This window comes from Candidozyma haemuli, assembly GCF_002926055.2.
Source record: "Candidozyma haemuli strain B11899 chromosome Unknown B_2014730914, whole genome shotgun sequence".
Lineage (NCBI taxonomy): Eukaryota > Fungi > Ascomycota > Pichiomycetes > Serinales > Metschnikowiaceae > Candidozyma > Candidozyma haemuli.
Window position 1 is genome coordinate 563,691 of NW_020289902.1, and position 18,726 is coordinate 582,416.

Sequence of the window (18,726 nt, forward strand, 5' to 3'; positions counted from 1 at the left end):
ACCGACCAACGGCACCTCCAGCGCCTCCAAAAACGTCACCACCGTCTTCCTCGGCCTCCTCCACCCCAGGAAACCTTATTTTTCCGTTTGGCTGCAACCCCAAAAGCTAGAAAAACGCCTCATCATCCATTCCCAAAAAAGCCTCATCTTCCAACCCCAAAACCACCCTCCAACGGACCAATTCCCAGATAACCCTGGCGGCAGAGTGAAGTCAATGCCCAGGCAGACGTGCGGCCCGGCTGGCCCTTTTTTTGGATCCGTTTTGTGGTGCTTTTTTGGTGATGTAAGGAAAGTTAAGTAAATGTACATGATGAGCATCCAAACGCAGCCAAACTGAACCAAACTGAACCAGACGAAGTCTGGTGAAGTTTGGAGGAGTCTAAAGAACCTTATGAGTGTCTTTGGAAGGTTTTTTAACCCTTCTAGATGCCTTTTCACTGACCCCTCCACCTCTCTTTAAATCCCCATAAAACCATCCCATTTCTCCATCAAATGACCCTCCTGGAACTTCAAACTTGCCGCTGAGCCTTTTGTGGATCTTCCTGAACCCATCCCAACTCTTCTTCAATTCTCTTTGTCCCTTTCTTTCTCAAACCCACCCAGCATCATCGTACATCCTAAAAACATGCAATCTGGATGACCAGAAACCGTAGGAAACCGAAGAAACTCGCCAGTATGTACGGTCCAGGGCCAGAAACGCTGGCGATGTGGAATTGGCGGTTTTGCGGCACCGCCAGGTGCGTTTTCTGTGGATAGTTGCTTTGCCAGAGAGGGCAGGGAGCAAGGGAAGCTGGATAAGCGAGAAAAGGCACGGAAAGGCAGGAGGAGGCATGCTGGGACGTAGGGAAAACGATGATGCTGGGTTTTGGAGGTTTTGGGGGAGTTTGGGGGTCGCTGGGGTGAGTTGTTGCTGTTGGTGGGGGAAATGTGTAGATACTCAAGAAATGGTCAGATTTCGATGGGAAAAAGACTGAAAAGTAGGGTTTTAACGGGTCTATCGTGTTCTACGCCATCAATTACCCCTAATTCACTTCTTTTCCCGTCTCTGTAGTCTCCCTGGCCCCTTTGGTGTACCCATTCTCCCTCCCTCAAGCTACCTCCCTCACAGAACCACAAAGAATGGCTGCAAACAAGAAAAACCACACCGCCAGCACATGAAAAGCATACCGTTCGAATCACCGTCATCGCCTCTTTCCAACGGTACTATTTTCAAGCCCAGAACTGCTTTTTTGCAGATTCTACCTGGCCAAAACGCTCCAGCGGCTAAATTCGATCCACAGCAACCCCTGGCAGGAACAGCAAGCATAATCCAGACGAGGAATACAGGGGAGGATGAATTCCAGAGCCCTTAATACTTTGGGGGCACTTTGGGGACCTTTGATTTAAGAAAAGGTGCAAAATTAGGTTTCCTTAGAAATACCTCTAAATATCGCTAGAAAGGCCCAAAAACATCACAAAAAGAAGCAGAAAGTCATCAGAGAACGGGCTAGATGGCAAGAAGAGTTGCTGGACAAGCCAGGGAAGCCGTTCTGGCGACTTTCTTGCATGTTTTTCGATCATCTAGATTACATTTCTAGCCGTACAAAAAGCATGGTCCACTGGAAGGACGTAATCTGGCAGAAAGTGGTTTTAAAAAGAGGAAGAGATTCTCTTCGGAATTTGGAGACGTCTGGGGAGATCTTAAATTGAAATAAGAGGAAATTGAATAAAAAATTGCATCTTTCTGTGGTTTTTCCTCTGGAAACGACTCAGAAGAGCCAATTCCAACACAAACCGCTCCACAACGCCCGAATTTCAACAAAACTCCACCAACTTTTCGCTTTCCAAACTCCGAAGACGTCGTTTCATCTTAGAAATGTAAAGATCGATTTATCATGAAATTTGGGGGGTTTTTAGCGAGATTATTATCAACTTCAACCTGAAACAGCCGCTCGTCAACGTGGAGACTCCATTTTTTTGATGGAATAAGCGGCTCTTCAGCCTCGTTATCGATACCTGGGGTAATTTGGAAGGTTGTTGGTGGTTTTTTAGCGGGTTTTTGGCGGGTTTTCGATATGTCCCGGGGAATCCCGGGATGGGGTTTTTGGGTCTAAAAACCGCTAAAATGGGGCTAAAAGGCTGGGAATTTGGATGGATCCGTTCGTCCGGGGACGTACATTGCCATAGAAACATTTCTACGTAGCGTAGAAGACTCCTTCGGTCGAAAGCCCAAAGAGTTTCTGAACTCCCAAAAGTCTAGATTGGTGTTCTCTTTTGAATTATTTCCATGAATTTGGGGTAAAGGCTTATCTGCAGTACCTTCGCTGCGGCCCGCGCCGCATTCTCGTGCGGCATCAAAAATTCGCCGCATGTCAAATAGCTTATATGCAGGATTTCTCCAAACCTACCAAATCTTCCAAAATCCCACTTTAACCCCGGGAAAATCAGGTCCCCCAAATTCTTTAAAATCATCGTAATCTCATTAATATCAAGCTGTGTTAACGCCGGAGGTGGGTTTGAAACAGCGGAGTTATGCCGCCGTTGGTGCCTTTGTTCCCATGCCATTGTCTGTTTTCTGCATGCCCCTCATTGTCCAAAAAGACCTTTTTTTGCAACCCAATAAATGATAAGAAAGAAGGAATGAATACGTAGAATAGGCGAACTAGAGGGTACTATGGGTGTTCTGGAGGCGTTTAGATCGATCTAGACGACCAAAACAACCCGGAAAGTGTAAAAAAACCAGCAAAATACGTCACCTACTCGTAGAACCACATATATTCCACCCCAACCACATCCAAATACACCTAGAAACCCGTTGTTTCAGCGCCAACGTCATCTCTCTTCATTCTGTACGTCCCCAGTTGTCCCAGAGCCCTCCCAGTCTTTCTTTTCAGTCCATGAGTCCAGTCTAAATAACAAATCCAGCCCAGCTCCTTCGGATCTGGGCTTGTCTGGCCAGTAACAGCCAGCATATTTCCACTAACTTTCCCTGCTTCTGTTTTGATCCTCGTAGTCACCTATTTAACCCCTTTTGCTTGGTTTCCACCTGGAAACGCACAGATCACAAAACCAAAATAAACCGCCTGGGGCTGAATTTCCACAAAAACCAACCGTACGGGGCAGCGCCGTATGGGGCAGGTGAATTGGGAGACCGCTGAAACCGAGGAGATGTTTCTGGAGGTTGTTTGATGGCGTTGGGATGGAAAATGGTGGTTTCGGAACAACTAGCCATGGGAATTAATCCGGAAAAACACGAAAAGACAGAGAATGAAAGGGGCTTTCCGATAAGGGACATTTCAAGTGGATAAAAAGCTTCCCTGACCTTCAAATTCCAATACTAAGTTTGTTTTGGGCCGCCCCACAAAAGTGGTTGCAAAAACGAAAACTACGTTTCTACGTAATTCAGGTCGCTGCCTTGTGAGGCGGGCCTGTGCGGCATCATTGGACCCCAATTTACGGTTTTTTTTTTTGCCCAGCCAGCTGGACGCATGGCGGGATCTGGATAAGAAGAAGGCATTCTTTTTTTTTTTTTTTTGGTTTATGTATGGCGGTTGTAAGTTTGGTCCAGAAGAAATGATTCTTAGTCAGAGGTGGGTGGTGTACGGGTGTTTCCAAGGAATTACTCCATTAAGCGAAATGTCGCACCCAGTGCATGAAACGTTTCGGAAAAACTCAAGTGTAGACCCGTACACCAACCTTTTCAGGGCAACCAAGAGCGAGCCAAGTGTCAAACGACAAGAAACAACGTACATTTACGCAAAAAAATAATAAAAAAACATACCAGCAGAAAAATAGCAGGGAAAGGAGCACCCCACAAATCTCCAGGCGACCTGGGGACACGTCGTGAGACCATTCCACCCCCATCGTTACACTTTGTTTAGTTAACCGGATAAAATAGGCTCCTGCACGGCGTTTCACAATGCCGCATACGATTCAACCAAGTTATACAAAAAAGAAATACCCAGAACCCAAGGAGTTTTTCCGAAACCAATAAACCAACCAAAATCCAACTAAACTCTAATTCCACAATTCCCCAAAACCCCCCCTCGTTTGAGCCGAACGTGCCGATGCCGAGGAGTCCCCGAAGTATATACAACTCCAAATTCCAAAAAAAACCAGAAAATCCGAGGCTTTTTGCATGTTTTGCGGCTTTTTTTTTTTCTTGGTGGACCGACGGTTTTTACCGTAGTATATGCGCCAACTTTATGAAAGAAAACCGTAAATGCATTCTATTCAGATGTTCCATGTTGCAATAAAATAGACGTTGTGAAGGAGACGAACGCTGGCGTGGGAAGTGGTGTTGGTTTTTCACTTGGTGGAGTCGTCAAACCGGTCGGCCGGTTGCAAAGAACATATAACCGTAAACCGTAGAAGTATCCAAAAAAAAAAAAAAAAAGACTATAAATACATTTTTCAGATTCCTCGGACTCCTCGGACCCCTCGGAGGCCCCAAACACAGCCAGCGTTTCGCTTCCAGCACAGCCAATAAAAAGACATGCAGTGGATGTGGCGTTTACGGTGGCTGCAAATGGACAAGAAGGGGAAGTAGAAGTGGGAAGTGGTTCAAGGCGGGCGGTTTACTCAAATGGGAAGAAGAGTGAAGAAAAGGAGAGGAGGAGGAACGTAAATGGAGAATAGTGGATGTTGGAGGAAACTGGTAACCAGAAGAGGAAGAGGAAGAGGAAGGAAACCAGAAGACAAAGGGAAGGGAATTGAAGGAAAGTGGTTTATATGATTAAAGAATATTTTGTACTTCTCTTTCTTGTTTCTCTTTTTCATGGTTTCTCTTTCAAGTTGTCCTTCCTCAGTGTTTTATCTTTCCCTCTTCCTTCTTCCTTCTTCCCTCTTCCTTCTTCCCTCTTCCAGTCCTCTTCCAGTCCTCTTTCAGTCCTCTTGACGAAACATCCACTTAAAGCAGGGTTGCATTTATAAAAATAGCAAACAGGCAGTGGACGCTTGCAAAGCTGAAGAATCGCTTCGTAGGGCTCATCCCAATGCATCCCAAGCGGCTGGTGGCTGTAAATGTAAGACAAAGTATGTCTAATAAACCAGGAAGGGAAAGTACCAAACGGCACGTAAACCAGAAATTAAAACCTGCAATTGTAACCACCAAAATACCAACCAACGCAATCACTGGCTAAGCTCTATTTTTATCCTCTTTGTTTGTACTTCTTGTTTGTCTTTCTTGTTTGTCCGTTGAGAGCCCCTGGCCTGTATTATTGCAACTTCTGGTGAACAATAACCCAGCGGCAGCTTCTCGTATGGGAAACCCAATTCGTCGATTCGTAGCTCCATCCCACGTTGCCGTTCTCGTATTTTTGGTTTACCTTTGACGAGTGTGCACTGGAAATGGGCAGATACTGGAGGTGAAGTAGCCATGATGGAACGATAAAGAGGAAGGAGACGACGAAGAGAAGAAAGAAGAGGAAGAAGGAAGGTTGTTCAGGATACGACTTGCAAGGTTAATGTCTGGTCTAGAACATCCAGAGGCCCACCATGTAGCATAACCTGTAACAACCTGTAACAACCTGTAACAACCTGAAGCCTTTTAATGGTTGGCTCAATGGGTTTCGTAATTGAACGGCTAACGACTGGCCAGGTGGCTCACGTTCTTATCTGATCGGGGAAAGTGATGTAACTGGAGAAGTGGGCAGTTGGTGGAGGTGGAAGGTGGAGGTTGGAGGTTGGAGCTGGGGAGTTCGGCAGGCCGGGAATGGAGGTTTTTGGATGGGTAGTGAAAGGAAGGTAGCAAAGAGTAGTGAAAGACAGGCAGTGAAGGGGTAGTTTGATGTCTTTCTATGCTTTGTATATTTTGTTAAAGAGGTTCAGGATGTGGTTGATGGGCATTTGTTAGCAGAGCCTTCAAAGCATCATTTGTAGATAAGTTTGGGTCCTTAGAAGCCATGAGCTATAGCTGATCGGAACCTATTTGTATTTTCAGGGTTCCAAGGTATCAGCATAAAGAAGTACCGTCAATTCATGGTGATATATATGTTGATGGGTACCACAAATTGCCATGATAGAGGCCAGAAGAGGAGATTCCATCTCTTTCAACGACCAATTGATATCTTGATAGACAGACCGCTCAAGATATCACCATACCGTTTAGTAATAAAAAAGACCATTGGATCTCCCCAAATTCACCTTTTCATCCGTATCCATATCCACATCCGTATCCAAAGAACCACCAATTCACGTCAACAGCACGTCACTGGTACATGCATTGAGTTTCCAGAACACATCCTTAGAACACCTCCCCCCAAACTCCCACCACATCATCCAATACCGATGACAATTCACCAGACATCTCTAACTACCAAAGGTTTCCCTGAAGGCTCCATCTGCAGAGAGTGGTAGTTGACCGAACGAGGAATGAAGTCGTCACCGAATAGGCAGCAACAAGCAAACGTCAAAGCCAAACGGCCTGCCATTAGTATTTCGTCAAACTCAAAAAACCTGGATCTCCCTTTCCAGGCTCCCGACAATACATGGATCACAATGCTTTCATGAGAAACCTCTACTTCCGACTAGCCAACCGAAACGAGCCTTTAATAATGAGTATTTCTTAGATGGAAGTCATGATAGAATCATTCACGGAAATGTAGGTTCAGAAAAGAAACCATGGGAGACAGATCAAAGCGAGTCAAACGACAGTCTTTCCCAACTTCTGGTACTTCTTTAGACGTCTTTAAGATCTTCCTTAGGGTCGTCGCGGCTTCCCCATCTCATTAATTTATTAATTTGACCATAAGATCACAGATTTTCATCCTCTGCCACCTTCTATTCTTCTCGTGGCTCGATCTGCCTGCCTGGGATCTTGGAATCTGGCTTCATCTTCAATCTGTTGAACTCTCAGTCGACATAGTATCCTTGAGTTCAAAATCGAAGCCAGGCACCTCTCTAGCTTCACTAGATATCCATTGTTCTGTAGGTGCTCTGGATGTTCTGGATTCTCTAGTTCCTCCAGCTCCTAGCTTCCATAGCTTCCTTAGCTTCAGCAGTACGTCCAGGCTCTCTAGCTTCCCCAGCTTCCCTAGATATTAGCGTCTCTTGGTCCTTCAGCGGTTCAAGGTTCTCTAGCGGTTCTCCAGGCTCTCTTCCTCTTACTAGCTTCAACCAGCTTCCTTATATCTTTCAGACCTTCCATGTCCAGAGCATCCTTAGACGTTCGAGAAGTTCTAGCTTCTTTACCTTCTCCAGCTTCTCCAGCTTTCTTAGCTTCTCTTCTCTAGATGTCCCAGGTCCTCTAGGTTCTCTCGAACCTCTGGGTTGAGCCTCTTTAGCTTCTTTATCTTCTTTGGTGGAACTGGCTTATCGTGCTTCACTTTCCAAGCTTAGGGATCTTTAGCTTCCTTAGCTTCTTTAGCTTCTTTAGCTTCCACAGCACCCTCAGCATCCCCAGATTCCAAGCGTCTTTAGCTTCTTTAAGTCTTTCAGACTTTCCAGCTCCCTAGCTTCCCTAGACGTTCTATATGTTCGAGAAGTTCTAGTTTCTTTACTTTCTTCACCTTCTCTTCTCTAGACGTCCTAGGTTCTCCAAATGTTCTAGCTTCTCTGGCTTCTCTTCTCTAGCTTCTCTAGATTCGCTTCATTACCTTCCTTAGGTACTCTAGCTTCTAGCTTCTCCACCTTCCCTGGCTTCCCCAGCCTATCCTCAACCATCACCGTCCTTCTCCAGCCACCTCCCTTCCAGTAGCCTCCCTTCCAGTGGCCTCCCGTTCAATCGCCTCCCTCGAAGCCACCTCACGCTCGGCTGCCGCCTCGCGTTCGATGGCTTCGGTAGCTCTCCTCACCTCCCTCACCGTCTTCACACTATTGATCCCACTAAGATTATCCAACACAAACTGTTCATGCACCCTGGTCAATTCGCCAAGCGGTTTCTTCAACTTCCTTACACTCGCCGCGAGCTCTGCATAAACATCTTCGTCCATCTTAGTTGACTTCTTTAGTAGTTGTTGATGTTCTTCGCGCTTATCAACAACCACTACCACTACCACTACACCAACTCCAACTACATATGGACTCCCTAGATGATGATCTAGACGTGGCGGTGTTCCAAACGGCCCAGCCGAAACAGAAGCCACCAATTTGCCCCCACAAAATAGACCCCGTGGCGCTTGCTACATACATCTACCCAACCAACTTGCCTAGACGTGATTACCAGTATAACATTGTGTACCGTGCATTTTTCCATAATATCGTCGTGGCGCTACCGACAGGCCTTGGAAAGACGTTTATTGCCAGCACGGTGATGCTCAATTTCCTACGGTGGTTTCCTGAGCTGAAGGTGATCTTTATGGCGCCTACGAAGCCGTTGGTGGCCCAGCAGATCAAGGCGTGCTGTGGCATCACGGGCATTCCGCCTGAGAAGGTGGCAATTTTGCTAGATAAGACCAGGCGGAACCGGGCGGCCGTGTGGGACGAGAAACAGGTGTTTTTCACTACGCCTCAGGTCGTGGAGAACGATCTATGTACGGGGCTAGTGGATCCGAAGCTGGTGGTGCTTTTGGTGATTGACGAGGCGCATCGGGCCAAGGGGAACTATGCGTATAATAACGTGGTGAAGTTTTTGGATCGGTTTAACCCAGCGTACCGTGTTTTGGCCTTGACGGCTACGCCGGCTTCAGATGTGGATGGAGTGCAAGAGATTGTGACGAACTTGCTGGTGTCGAAGATCGAGGTGAGGACAGAACGCAGTATTGATATTTTCAAGTACTTGAAACGGAAGGTGGTTGATAGGGTGACTGTGGGACAGAGTGATGAGATCAAACAAGCGGTGGATTGGATTTGCGACGCTGTGAAACCTGTTTTGGAAACAGCCAACCAGCGAAACATCTATGACGTTAAAGATCCAGCGTATATTAATGCTTTTACGGCACTTACGAGCCAGAAGAAGCTTGTGATGAACCGTCTGATTCCTGAAGGCCTCAAATGGTCCAACTACTTTATTCTTCAGCTCTTGGTGGTTGTGGGACAAGCACTACGAAGGCTTAATATCTATGGAATTCGCTCCTTCTATAGCTACTTCCATCTGAAGTATACAGAGTTTTCTGCAAAGTATAACTCCAAAAAGTCGAAAAACCATATGGCTGCAAAGTTCTACTTTCATGATTCAATCAAGAAATTGCTAGATTTCTGTGAGAAGGCCATTGGTGATCCCAAGTTCCTCGGCCATCCCAAACTCGATGTGGTGATTTCTGAGCTTCTGTCGTTCTTCCAGGGCACGGCTCATAAGGATTCTCGTGTGATTATCTTTACCGAGTTTCGAGAACTGGCCTTAGATATTGTACGTGCCATTGAGCAGCAAGGGAGTGAATTGAAACCGCACATTTTCATTGGCCAGGCTAAGGAGAAGGAGAAGTTCGACGAGGAGAAGTTTCTATCCAAGGGAAAGAAAGGAAAGAGCAAGGATTCAGATGATTCCCAGTCCTCGAAACTGTCGCAACCGCCCAGACTGGCAGGTCTGTCAAAGCAAGCACAAACGTCTTCTGAAGAAGCCCAAATGCACGGAATGAACCAGAAGGTGCAAAAAGAGCTCATCAGGAAGTTCAAGGCCGGTGAATATAACGTTCTTGTAGCCACTTCTATTGGCGAAGAAGGCTTGGACATTGGAGAAGTCGATTTGATTATATGCTACGACTCTACATCTTCGCCAATCAAGAATATCCAGAGAATGGGAAGAACCGGCAGAAACAGAGACGGTAAGGTTCTTCTTTTGTTCGCTGGCAACGAGGAACTGAAGTTTGATAAAGCTATGGGCGGGTACGAGTACATCCAGCAGCATATCATGAACGGCAACATGATCTCCTTGTGTGAACAGCGACGCATTATTCCACAAAAGTATAATCCAGTGGTTAACGAACAGTTTATTGAGATTCCAGACGAGAACGTGCAAATCAAGAACGAGGACGACGAAGACGAAATCATCAAGATCGCCATGAAGTACATGAATGGAGGAAGAAAGAAGGCCAAAACTACCACCAAAGAAAAGCCCAAGAAGATTGAGAAACGCTTTTTCATGCCTGATGATGTTGAAACTGGATTCCAATCTGTCAGCGATATGCTTAAGAATCCTGGCGGTCTGACGAAACGACAAAAAGTTGAAGAACCTTCTGAAGACGAATTGATTCCAGATACCGTTTTGGCGCAATCGGATGAGTCCAGTTTCCATAGGTTGACTTCGTCGCCTCCTCCACTTGTGATTCAGTCACAGCCTCATGTCCAGAAGCAACCAACGCTCGATACTATCCCAGGAAAGCCTCCAAAGCCACTGGGGACGAGTCTAGGCGTCAAAAAGAGACCAGCGTCAAACGTCATCAACCAATTGAAGGCTGCGCTGAAACCTGCTGAAGTTCCTCCAGAACCCAAACTTCCCACCCAAGAAACCACTCCTCCAGAACAAGAGGCCGGCGATTCCGATGGAGATTTCGATTTCGACGACGACGACGACGAAATCCTCGCTCTTGCCGAACGAACCAGTTCCATGAACCAGACATACCATAAACCTCCAGCCCAAGAAGAACTCTACCCAAACGAGTTCCCCAATCAAGAAGGACTCTTATCCAACGACCAAAAAAGCGAACTATACATGTCCTACTACACTCCCGTGGACTCCATGGACCTCAAAAACGTATATGATCCAGAATTACTGGGTTCTTGTGGTCCCATTCAGCATAGCACAACCAGTCTTAACTTATTGCATTCCAAGGCCTTCATGTCAGAAACGTCCAACGAGAAAGGCCAGACGCTCATACATAACTACCAATCTGCATCAACATCAGCAAAAAACGAACTTCCCGAGTTTGTTGATTTTGACTGAACGTTTCCCCTGATCATTCTTGTAGAAACAGCCTTTTGCAGCCAAAATCGGTACCCACACGACCCGAGAATTACCCGGCCACCAAACTCGCGAGTATATAAAGAGCCCAAATCCTCCCACCGAAAAAGTTTTGATTCTTCATCTTTATGCAGGGGCATTACGTGTATCAGTGAGGATTCGTCCGAGATCATGTTTTTGCTGGTTGAAAACTATAACCTGACAGCTCCCTGATGGTCCTTCCTTGTGTTGTGATCGTTAGGGGAATTTTTGGATTACCTTTTTATGGAGATGTCACCTTTTAGAGGGCCATTTCAAGCGATTTTTGCCTGTGTACTTGAGGCCAAATACCCAGGAAAAGACGTTATCAGAAGCTGGCCTTTTCAAGGCCCAAAACCTAGGCCACTGGCCGTGTAGACGCCTTGTGCCTCGCTCGGTGCAACGTCTCCAAGTTGCATCTTGAGCTGGATACATGCGGCACATTTTGGCTGTCAAGCCATCGGCGCCGCTTGTAAGGGGCCATAGCAAACCCAGGGCTATCTTTGAGTGCGGTGACGTCGCCAGAAGATGGCGGAACTGTAATTATTGGCCCTGACAGTAGCATTGTTGTAGACACTGGTGGGTGGTGTCCTGTATATAAACTCCTCTGGCGATGAGAGTTTCAATCCGATCGGACACTTCTCCAGAAACAACTTCCTCCACCAAATGTTCAAGAAATTCGGTAAAGAAGAGGTCCACTCTCGTTCCAACATCAAGTCCTCCGTCCAAAGAGGACTCAAGTCGAATTTCGTTAACCACTTCGAGAAGGTCGAGCCGGTGATCGACGATATCATACCCAAGAAGTCTCAAGTGATCTTGATCAAATGTGAACACAAGATCCAGTGTTACTCGGTGGACGACGAGATCGTCTTGTTCCAGCATTTCGACGATTTGGTGCCCCACTTGAAAGTCGTCCATAAATACCCAGAATTGTTCCCAAGTGTCCAGGTCGACAGAGGCGCCATCAAGTTTGTCATGTCTGGCGCCAACGTCATGTGTCCTGGTTTGACTTCAGCAGGCGCCAAGTTGCCAGAAGAGAATTTGGAAGAAGGTACCATTGTCACCATTTACGCCGAGGGCAAGGAATCTGCGTTGGCTATTGGTAAGTTGACCATGAGCACCGACGACATCAAGTCCAAGAACAAGGGCGTGGGTATTGAGTTGTTGCATTATTTGGGAGACGGCTTGTGGCACTTTGATGCTAGTCCATAAGCGACAGGGGAAAAAAAGGGAGGGGGAGTGAGTTATAGACCGTTTTACGGATACGGTTCATAAAAGACGTGGTTCTGGTTCTCGAGTCCAGCGCTGGCCAACGTGGCCACGTCGTCGTCCAAGTACGTTTTGGAGACGTCATCTTCAGGAAGACGAATGCCGTTAGGATAATAGTAAAGATTGAACCGGTGCACTGGCACACTTGTGTGTTTTGTAATGATGCCTTTAAGCCGTAGGACAGTGTTGGAGGGAAGGAACGTTCTGGATAACAAGGAGACGCCATTGGACGTTTTGATGGTGAGAACCATCCGGTTTTCGTTTGTAGGGAGGTTTTTGGTCTCGCTGACCTCGCCAACGTTGTACTTCCTCTGGAGCTGTCTCCACCTAGTAGTATGAATACTTATTTCACCTTTCTGGACCTTGGAAATCACATATAGTTCAGCGCTTCGTATCTCATCCGCCAGAAGAGTGCTGCCGTTGATTTTCAGTATACCCGGTTCGCCTGGTACCAGGCACGGGAGCCGTCCAATTAGCTGAGTCGTCATTTCGTCCACTGATAAACCATCAAAAACAGCACACCCGTCGATTCTAAGCTCCATAAGCACTGGAAACTTTTCTCCAATAAAATCCACATCTTTCCAACTACCAACCGGGTTTTCTCGTAGATCCAAAACCTCTGTGTGCATCTTTCCCCCAGACAACGTACTGATCTGGTTATTGGCAAGTATAAGCTCTCTGGAGTGAATTTCTGGTACTTTCTCAAGCCTATTAAACGACAAATCAAGCAGATCCAAGCCTGGAGGTACCTGAACGCCCAGTAAACTCCCCAAGCGATTTCCAGCAACACATAGCCTTTGTAAGCCAGGAAAACAGCTCAAAAGCTCCCCCAAGCGTTCCTCTTCCAACCCACACGAAGCAGCATGCACCGTTTCTACCAGCCCAAACGTCACTTCCCCAAACCTCCTCAAAACATTCCCATTCACGTTAAGCACCCTAAGCAATGGCATCCTCTCCACCATCTTCTCCACCTCAGCCATATCCACCAACAAATTGTAACTCAAGTCAAGATACTTCACATTCAGCAACACAGGAAGCCTCTCAATGCTTCCACAACGCCCAATCGCCTTCTTATCGACCATCACACTCTCCAAAAGAGCCAACTCGGCGCGTTGTCTGTTGAGCTCTTCAAACCCCAAACTCTCCACCTTCTTTGACCCAAAAACGATCTGTTTCTGCAAAACCAGAGCATTCTCTGTCCCCGTGTACGTCTCCAAAAACACATCCACAAACTCCTGACCAACCTTCAACTTCCTGTTCCCAGCTTTCACAAACGAACCGCTGCCTGGCTGGTCCACTGAAAAGTACCGTATGTTTCCGACTTTTCCGTCGTTTTTGCCCCTTGAAGCGTCGTCCCATTCGATTCCAAACGCCTCCACGTCGTCTCCCCACACTGGCAACCTTCCAATGTACTTGACAGTTCCAAAGGCGCCGTCTAGCTCGACTCTGTCAAGTAGGTTGACCATGGAGATGTACGGTAGTGTATAGAAGACAGATATGGGTATAAGTGGGTTCAGACATTTGGAGATACAGATGTGGTTTTGGAAATTTTAGTGGTTCCAGTGATTTCCTGGTAGCTGGACTACATGAACTACTTGTTACTGGCCATTTTGGCTTGGTTTTCGTTGGTTTTGTTGCACCCTCTTTGCATCCATAATGGCTGCGAAAAGTATCTACATCTCTCTCTTAGCTCCTTCAATTTGCCCTAGTATACATGTAATGTTTAGTTCTCGTCAAGGCCGAAGTTGTTGCCGAGCAAGCCGTCAAGATCAAACTCCTTGGCCCATTCGGAAACAACCGTGGTTTGTTCTACCTTGGCTGGCTCTCTGTCGCCTCTGGCAGCGCTCTTGGGACCGTCGCTTTCAACATGTGCTTTGGAGGCGTTTGGCAAAGTCCAACCTGTGATTCTGCCGTCTCTCCAGTCGTTCAAAACGTTGAGTGCAGCCGACTCGACGTGGGGGATACCTCCTTTGGTCAATCTGCCTCTGGCTCTGGCAACGTGGATCAAAAACTGTCTGGTGAAGTCCTTCAAGTCGCTGGAAGGTAATGCAGGGATTTCGTAGTACGCCTTCAATGCGTCTGCCATGGTGTTGTCTTTAGATAAACGCTTGAGTAACGTCTCCACCACGCCAACTGGGTCTCTGATGTTCTTCGGCGTCACAGCAGAGAGCAATGCAAGTTTAGCTTCCTGGGAGGCCTTCTTACCTGCAACCTCGTCAGGGAACACGATACCTGGAGAGTCCAAGATCTTGAGTTTGTTGTCGATCTTCACTTCTCTCATGGTGGTGGTCACACCGGGCATGTTACCAACGGGACATGCCTTCAGGTTTCCGTGTCTATTAGTCAATGCATTGATGATCGAGGATTTACCAACGTTGGGGTAACCAATGACACCAACAACGATGGATCTCTTCAAGTTAGATTTCGTGGCGTAGCTTTTGAGGGCTTCCATGAGCTGCTTGGACGTCAAGGCGCTCGAAAGGTTCTTATTGTACATGTTGGAGCCTGTGGCGCCTGGAGATGCCTTGACGGGGACAGTAGGGAAGAAACTCTTTAAGAAACTAACCCATTGCGTCAAAACGTTCGTAGGAACAAGATCAACCTTGTTCAACACGAAAATAAGACGCTTACCACCGCTCTGCAACACTGCCTGCTCGACTTTCCTGGATCTCGTGGCCTCTGGGTCTCTGGCATCCAAAACGTAAAGAACAACATCAGACGCTTCCACCACCGCCTTGAAAATCTTATCGTATGCTTTTCTCGACTTCTCGATATCAGACTTATCCTCAGTATCACTCAACTCAATCTCCACATCCTCATCCGAATCAGCCATAGCGTCCTCGTCAACTTCTCCATCAAACTCACGAGCTGCCTGTTGAGCAGATTCCATCAATGCAGAAAGTCCACCTTCTCCTTCAGGTTCCTCATCGTCTTCATCCATGGCTTCCTCCACCTCTTCGCCTCTAGCCAAAGCAGCCTCACGTGCCTGCTGTCTCTTAAACCGAAGCTGTTCCCTTCTTTCCTTCTCAGCGATTCTGTTCTGTTCTAGTTCATTAATGATCTCTTCTTTGTATGGGAAACTTGCAGGAATGCCTGGATCCTTGTTCACTCTGGACTTCCAAGTAACGTCCTTCTTGGCCATCTTTCTGTTTTTACGACGCTGGGCAGCAGCCTTTTTCTTGATACCCTCTCTCATACGAGTGGTCGTCCTCTTGGACGTTGGCTTCTTGACTCTCATGGCTTTGTTTGTGGAAGGTCGATGAGGTACAAGTAAGTTACCTTTTTTTTTTTTTTTCCACCTTAAAGTGCGATGCCTCTCTCATCGTGTACTGCAGGCTTCCCTACTCCATACTTTACCAACACAGATAGAGTTAACCAAGTTTATAAATTCAGAATATTTAGGCAGCCTAAAATTCGTAGTCTCTCTTTGTTGACCGTTTGTCGTAGATCAGTCTTGCTGGTGGAGGCCGGGCACGGACGTACGGCTGGAAAGAGAAGTCTCTCATATTGGCCTTGATATAGGCAGGCAGTGATTTGCGTGTAGAGCTGGAAGATAAAGGTTGTTCTTCGTCGGAGTCGTCGTCGCTTTCGCTGTCAGAATCATCGCCAAACCCAGAATCCCAATCGGATTCGCTGTCGTAGTGTTCGCCAGCAATCGTGATGGTGCTTTGGTCTGCAGTGGCTTCATTCCATATAGCCTGCAATTCAGCTTTAGGCTTTTCAATGAAATGCAGCTTGAGCTCTGCCTTTAAGACGCCTTTGGCGGTTTTGGCATTGCGTATAAACGACCCCCACGCTGAATCCATTGACGCCACTGACTGTTTCTGAACCACGTCTTTTGTATCTGGAAGAACAACCTCAGGACTAGGCCTGGTCACTTCGAGCTTTTTGAAGGAGCTTCCAATGGGCAACGCGGCAGCTATGGTAAGAAGCAATGGGATGTTGAAGATCTTCATGGTTGTAGAATTCGAATTAAGCAGAATGTGGTGGGAAAAAGAAAGTGTATGGTCTTTGTGTTAATGGCTGCAAAATCCGCGAGTACACCAAGAAAACTCATCCTTGCCTGCCCTTCATCGAACCAAGACTCGAAACTCGGTGAAGAGAGTCTCTGCTTTCGTTGCGATGGTTATAAATAGGTCCCTTTTTGGGGTTCACAAACGGTTTGTTGAAAAAATCAACCTGGTGAGGCGTATCATCCATATCGCCCAAGTTGATGGTTGACCTGGTTCTCAACAGAGAGCCGTCGCCAAGCGTGGGCGACGAAGAAACAAAGTGTGTTCCTCCTTCCAAGTCCATGTTAATGTCTTCTTGTTCTTGGAGCTTGATGTAGTTGATGGCCGACGAAAGGTAGCGTTTCACTTCGGGAGGACTTCTGTTTCTAGCAGCAGAGAGAATCCGAGTAAGTGGGCCGGGAATCCTCGAAGGAACAACCTTTCTGAGCACTTTCGAGTAGCCTAGCTTGTTGCCCAAAAAGCCAAACACCAAGATGACAATGATGAAGAAAAGGTAGAAAACAGCATACGAGTGGATTCCCTCGCCGTCGCTGTCGTACCCAGCCTTCAAAGATAAGGCACTACCCGTAATGCCCACTTGTTCAGCTCCTTTCTCGTGGTCCACTTGCGAAGAAGCTACAAGAAGAGCTTTACCCAAAGTCCATGAAAGCTCGTCGCCTTCGATAGAATCAGCAGACTTGAAAGGTACATGCGCCTGCTGGACGTCTTTCATGTCACTGGTTTCTTTATCGTCCTGGGGATCAACCTCTATACCTAACCTGGGGAGTCCAAATCCCTCATGCAAAATGTTGATAACCCACGACGCCTTGAAACACGCGTCTAATAAGAACAGCTCGCCCAAATTCGAGTATTCGCCGTTCTTGGAGTTGGCAAGCACGGTTTCCCAGCTGCTTTCACAGTAGTCCCGTACTTTATCGTTGAAACTGTGGAAGTTGTACTCGCCGCCGCTATGAAAAATGTCATTGGCAGTGTACCAGTATTCAGAAACGCCCACAAACTTATCCTTTTCAAAGTTCATCTTTGGAGCATGCATACCGTTGAAAAGACATGGCTCGTCAGTGCAAGGCATGTTCTTCATGAGCAAGGGGTAGATTTCCTTAAGACAGACCTCGTAATTACCCGTTCCCTTGATCAAATACTGCTTGTTGCCGTACGTATAGTCCTTAATTTCAGCGCCCTTGGGCATACATGGATCATTGACCTTCTTGCCAGTATACTTGACATTCGTAGACAAAAGAAGCGAGATAAGATTATCCAAGTACCTCTTTCTAGCCCTATTAGCACCAAAACCAAGCCACGTTCCTGTAAACACCCGCCAGTTCTGGAGCTCTCCGTTCTGGTTCCTAAGAAGAACCTTAAACAAGTCTTCGTCGTGCTTTTCAATCTCCTCTGGAGAAGGCACAAACGCCACTTGCGTGGACGCACCGCCCATATCCATAAACCCAATCAGTTCATGTTCCACCGCCAGACTATCAAAGTTATCAAACTTACCCATAAGGTAATTGAGCGCCAACCAGCCATAAATACCTTCAGTAGCACCGTCAATAACCTGAACATGGTCCGAACACGAGCCAATCTTAAAGTCTGTATGTTTCTGAAGCGCCTTACACGTCTCAGAAACAATCTTCTCCTGCTGTTGTTCAGGCAAAAGTCTCATTCCAGCCGTAGCCAACACGTACACTGGCGTGTCGTGCCACTTATCCTTTGGAATCACGTCTTCAGCAAACTTCATAAGCTTCTTGTAGTGCTGTTTCCAGATCTTCCCCGGTTTTTCACCAAAAGTAGAAGCTCCAGGCGTGATCTTCGAGCTCCAGCCCTGTTCCTGACTTATCTTAGGAGGCGACCTGAGCCTATCCTCCAGCGCCAGCTCCTTAGCATGGCCCGGATCCTCCCACCTGTAAATCTGGACTCTGGACCCCAGCGAGCCCGAATCAACCACGACTCCGTACTTGTAGCCGCCCATGAGGAAAAGAAGAAGTGTTGATGTGGTTGGAGATATGTCAGATGAGTGTACAGGATAATGATAGAGGAAGAGGAGGAAGAGGAAGAGGGTGGAGAGAAATGTTTGTTTGGAAGAGCTGTTTATTTGGGGTGATAGGGGTGGAAGGGATGAGGTTTTGATGGTTTTGAATTTTGGAGTTTTGGGATTTTGGGGGAAAGTCAAGCTGGGTGTTTGCAACCATTGAAGTGCTCATAGTGAGGTATCTAGAGAGAACGTTCAGGTAAATTGACCAGATGAGGCGATGAGGACGGGTTAAAAGGTGAATTGATCAAATTCAAAGTATAAGAAAACCACTGAGTATTCTAGGTTTTTCATGTTCTTGGTGGATTTGTCCTTTTGTTAACCATGCTGTGTATAGATCCAGTAGGTGAAGAGATCTCCCAGGGCATCATACGAAATGACCAGGAAAGGGACATTTTGGTGAAAAAAAGATAGTTCCTTGAAACCTTACCATCGGTAGTTTCTATGGAAAAGCTGCTTTTCTAAAACTCTCCAATCTGGGTATTTTACGTTTACGCTTTTTGCTTATCTCTTGGAATACCATCCATTTCGCAGCCATTAGATAAGAATCCACTGTGGCTGCAAACACCCACCACTTTTCCACTTCC

General features: G+C 46.8%; 6 protein-coding genes across 6 annotated transcripts; 2 read left to right on the forward strand and 4 right to left on the reverse strand. All coding sequences in view use genetic code 12, as the record gives it.

The window, feature by feature from the left end:
- Positions 1-7,996: 7,996 nt before the first annotated feature.
- MPH1 (3'-5' DNA helicase) lies at positions 7,997-10,798 on the forward strand (the record flags this gene model as incomplete). The annotated part of the gene is made up of 1 exon (XM_025484833.1): positions 7,997-10,798. The coding sequence occupies one exon, from the start codon at positions 7,997-7,999 to the stop codon at positions 10,796-10,798; it is 2,802 nt and encodes a 933-aa protein (XP_025339764.1).
- Positions 10,799-11,500: 702 nt separating this feature from the next.
- Positions 11,501-12,046, forward strand: CXQ85_001115 (translation machinery-associated protein 20; the record flags this gene model as incomplete). The annotated part of the gene is made up of 1 exon (XM_025484834.1): positions 11,501-12,046. The coding sequence occupies one exon, from the start codon at positions 11,501-11,503 to the stop codon at positions 12,044-12,046; it is 546 nt and encodes a 181-aa protein (XP_025339765.1).
- A 44-nt stretch (positions 12,047-12,090) lies between these two features.
- Positions 12,091-13,569, reverse strand: CXQ85_001116 (uncharacterized protein; the record flags this gene model as incomplete). Its single annotated transcript, XM_025484835.1, has 1 exon — positions 12,091-13,569. The coding sequence occupies one exon, from the start codon at positions 13,567-13,569 to the stop codon at positions 12,091-12,093; it is 1,479 nt and encodes a 492-aa protein (XP_025339766.1).
- A 257-nt stretch (positions 13,570-13,826) lies between these two features.
- On the reverse strand, positions 13,827-15,341 carry CXQ85_001117 (RNA-binding GTPase; the record flags this gene model as incomplete). The annotated part of the gene is made up of 1 exon (XM_025484836.1): positions 13,827-15,341. The coding sequence occupies one exon, from the start codon at positions 15,339-15,341 to the stop codon at positions 13,827-13,829; it is 1,515 nt and encodes a 504-aa protein (XP_025339767.1).
- A 169-nt stretch (positions 15,342-15,510) lies between these two features.
- On the reverse strand, positions 15,511-16,059 carry CXQ85_001118 (uncharacterized protein; the record flags this gene model as incomplete). Its single annotated transcript, XM_025484837.1, has 1 exon — positions 15,511-16,059. One exon carries the CDS (start codon positions 16,057-16,059, stop codon positions 15,511-15,513), a length of 549 nt encoding a protein of 182 aa, XP_025339768.1.
- A 97-nt stretch (positions 16,060-16,156) lies between these two features.
- On the reverse strand, positions 16,157-18,079 carry CXQ85_001119 (apyrase; the record flags this gene model as incomplete). The annotated part of the gene is made up of 1 exon (XM_025484838.1): positions 16,157-18,079. One exon carries the CDS (start codon positions 18,077-18,079, stop codon positions 16,157-16,159), a length of 1,923 nt encoding a protein of 640 aa, XP_025339769.1.
- Positions 18,080-18,726: the final 647 nt, after the last annotated feature.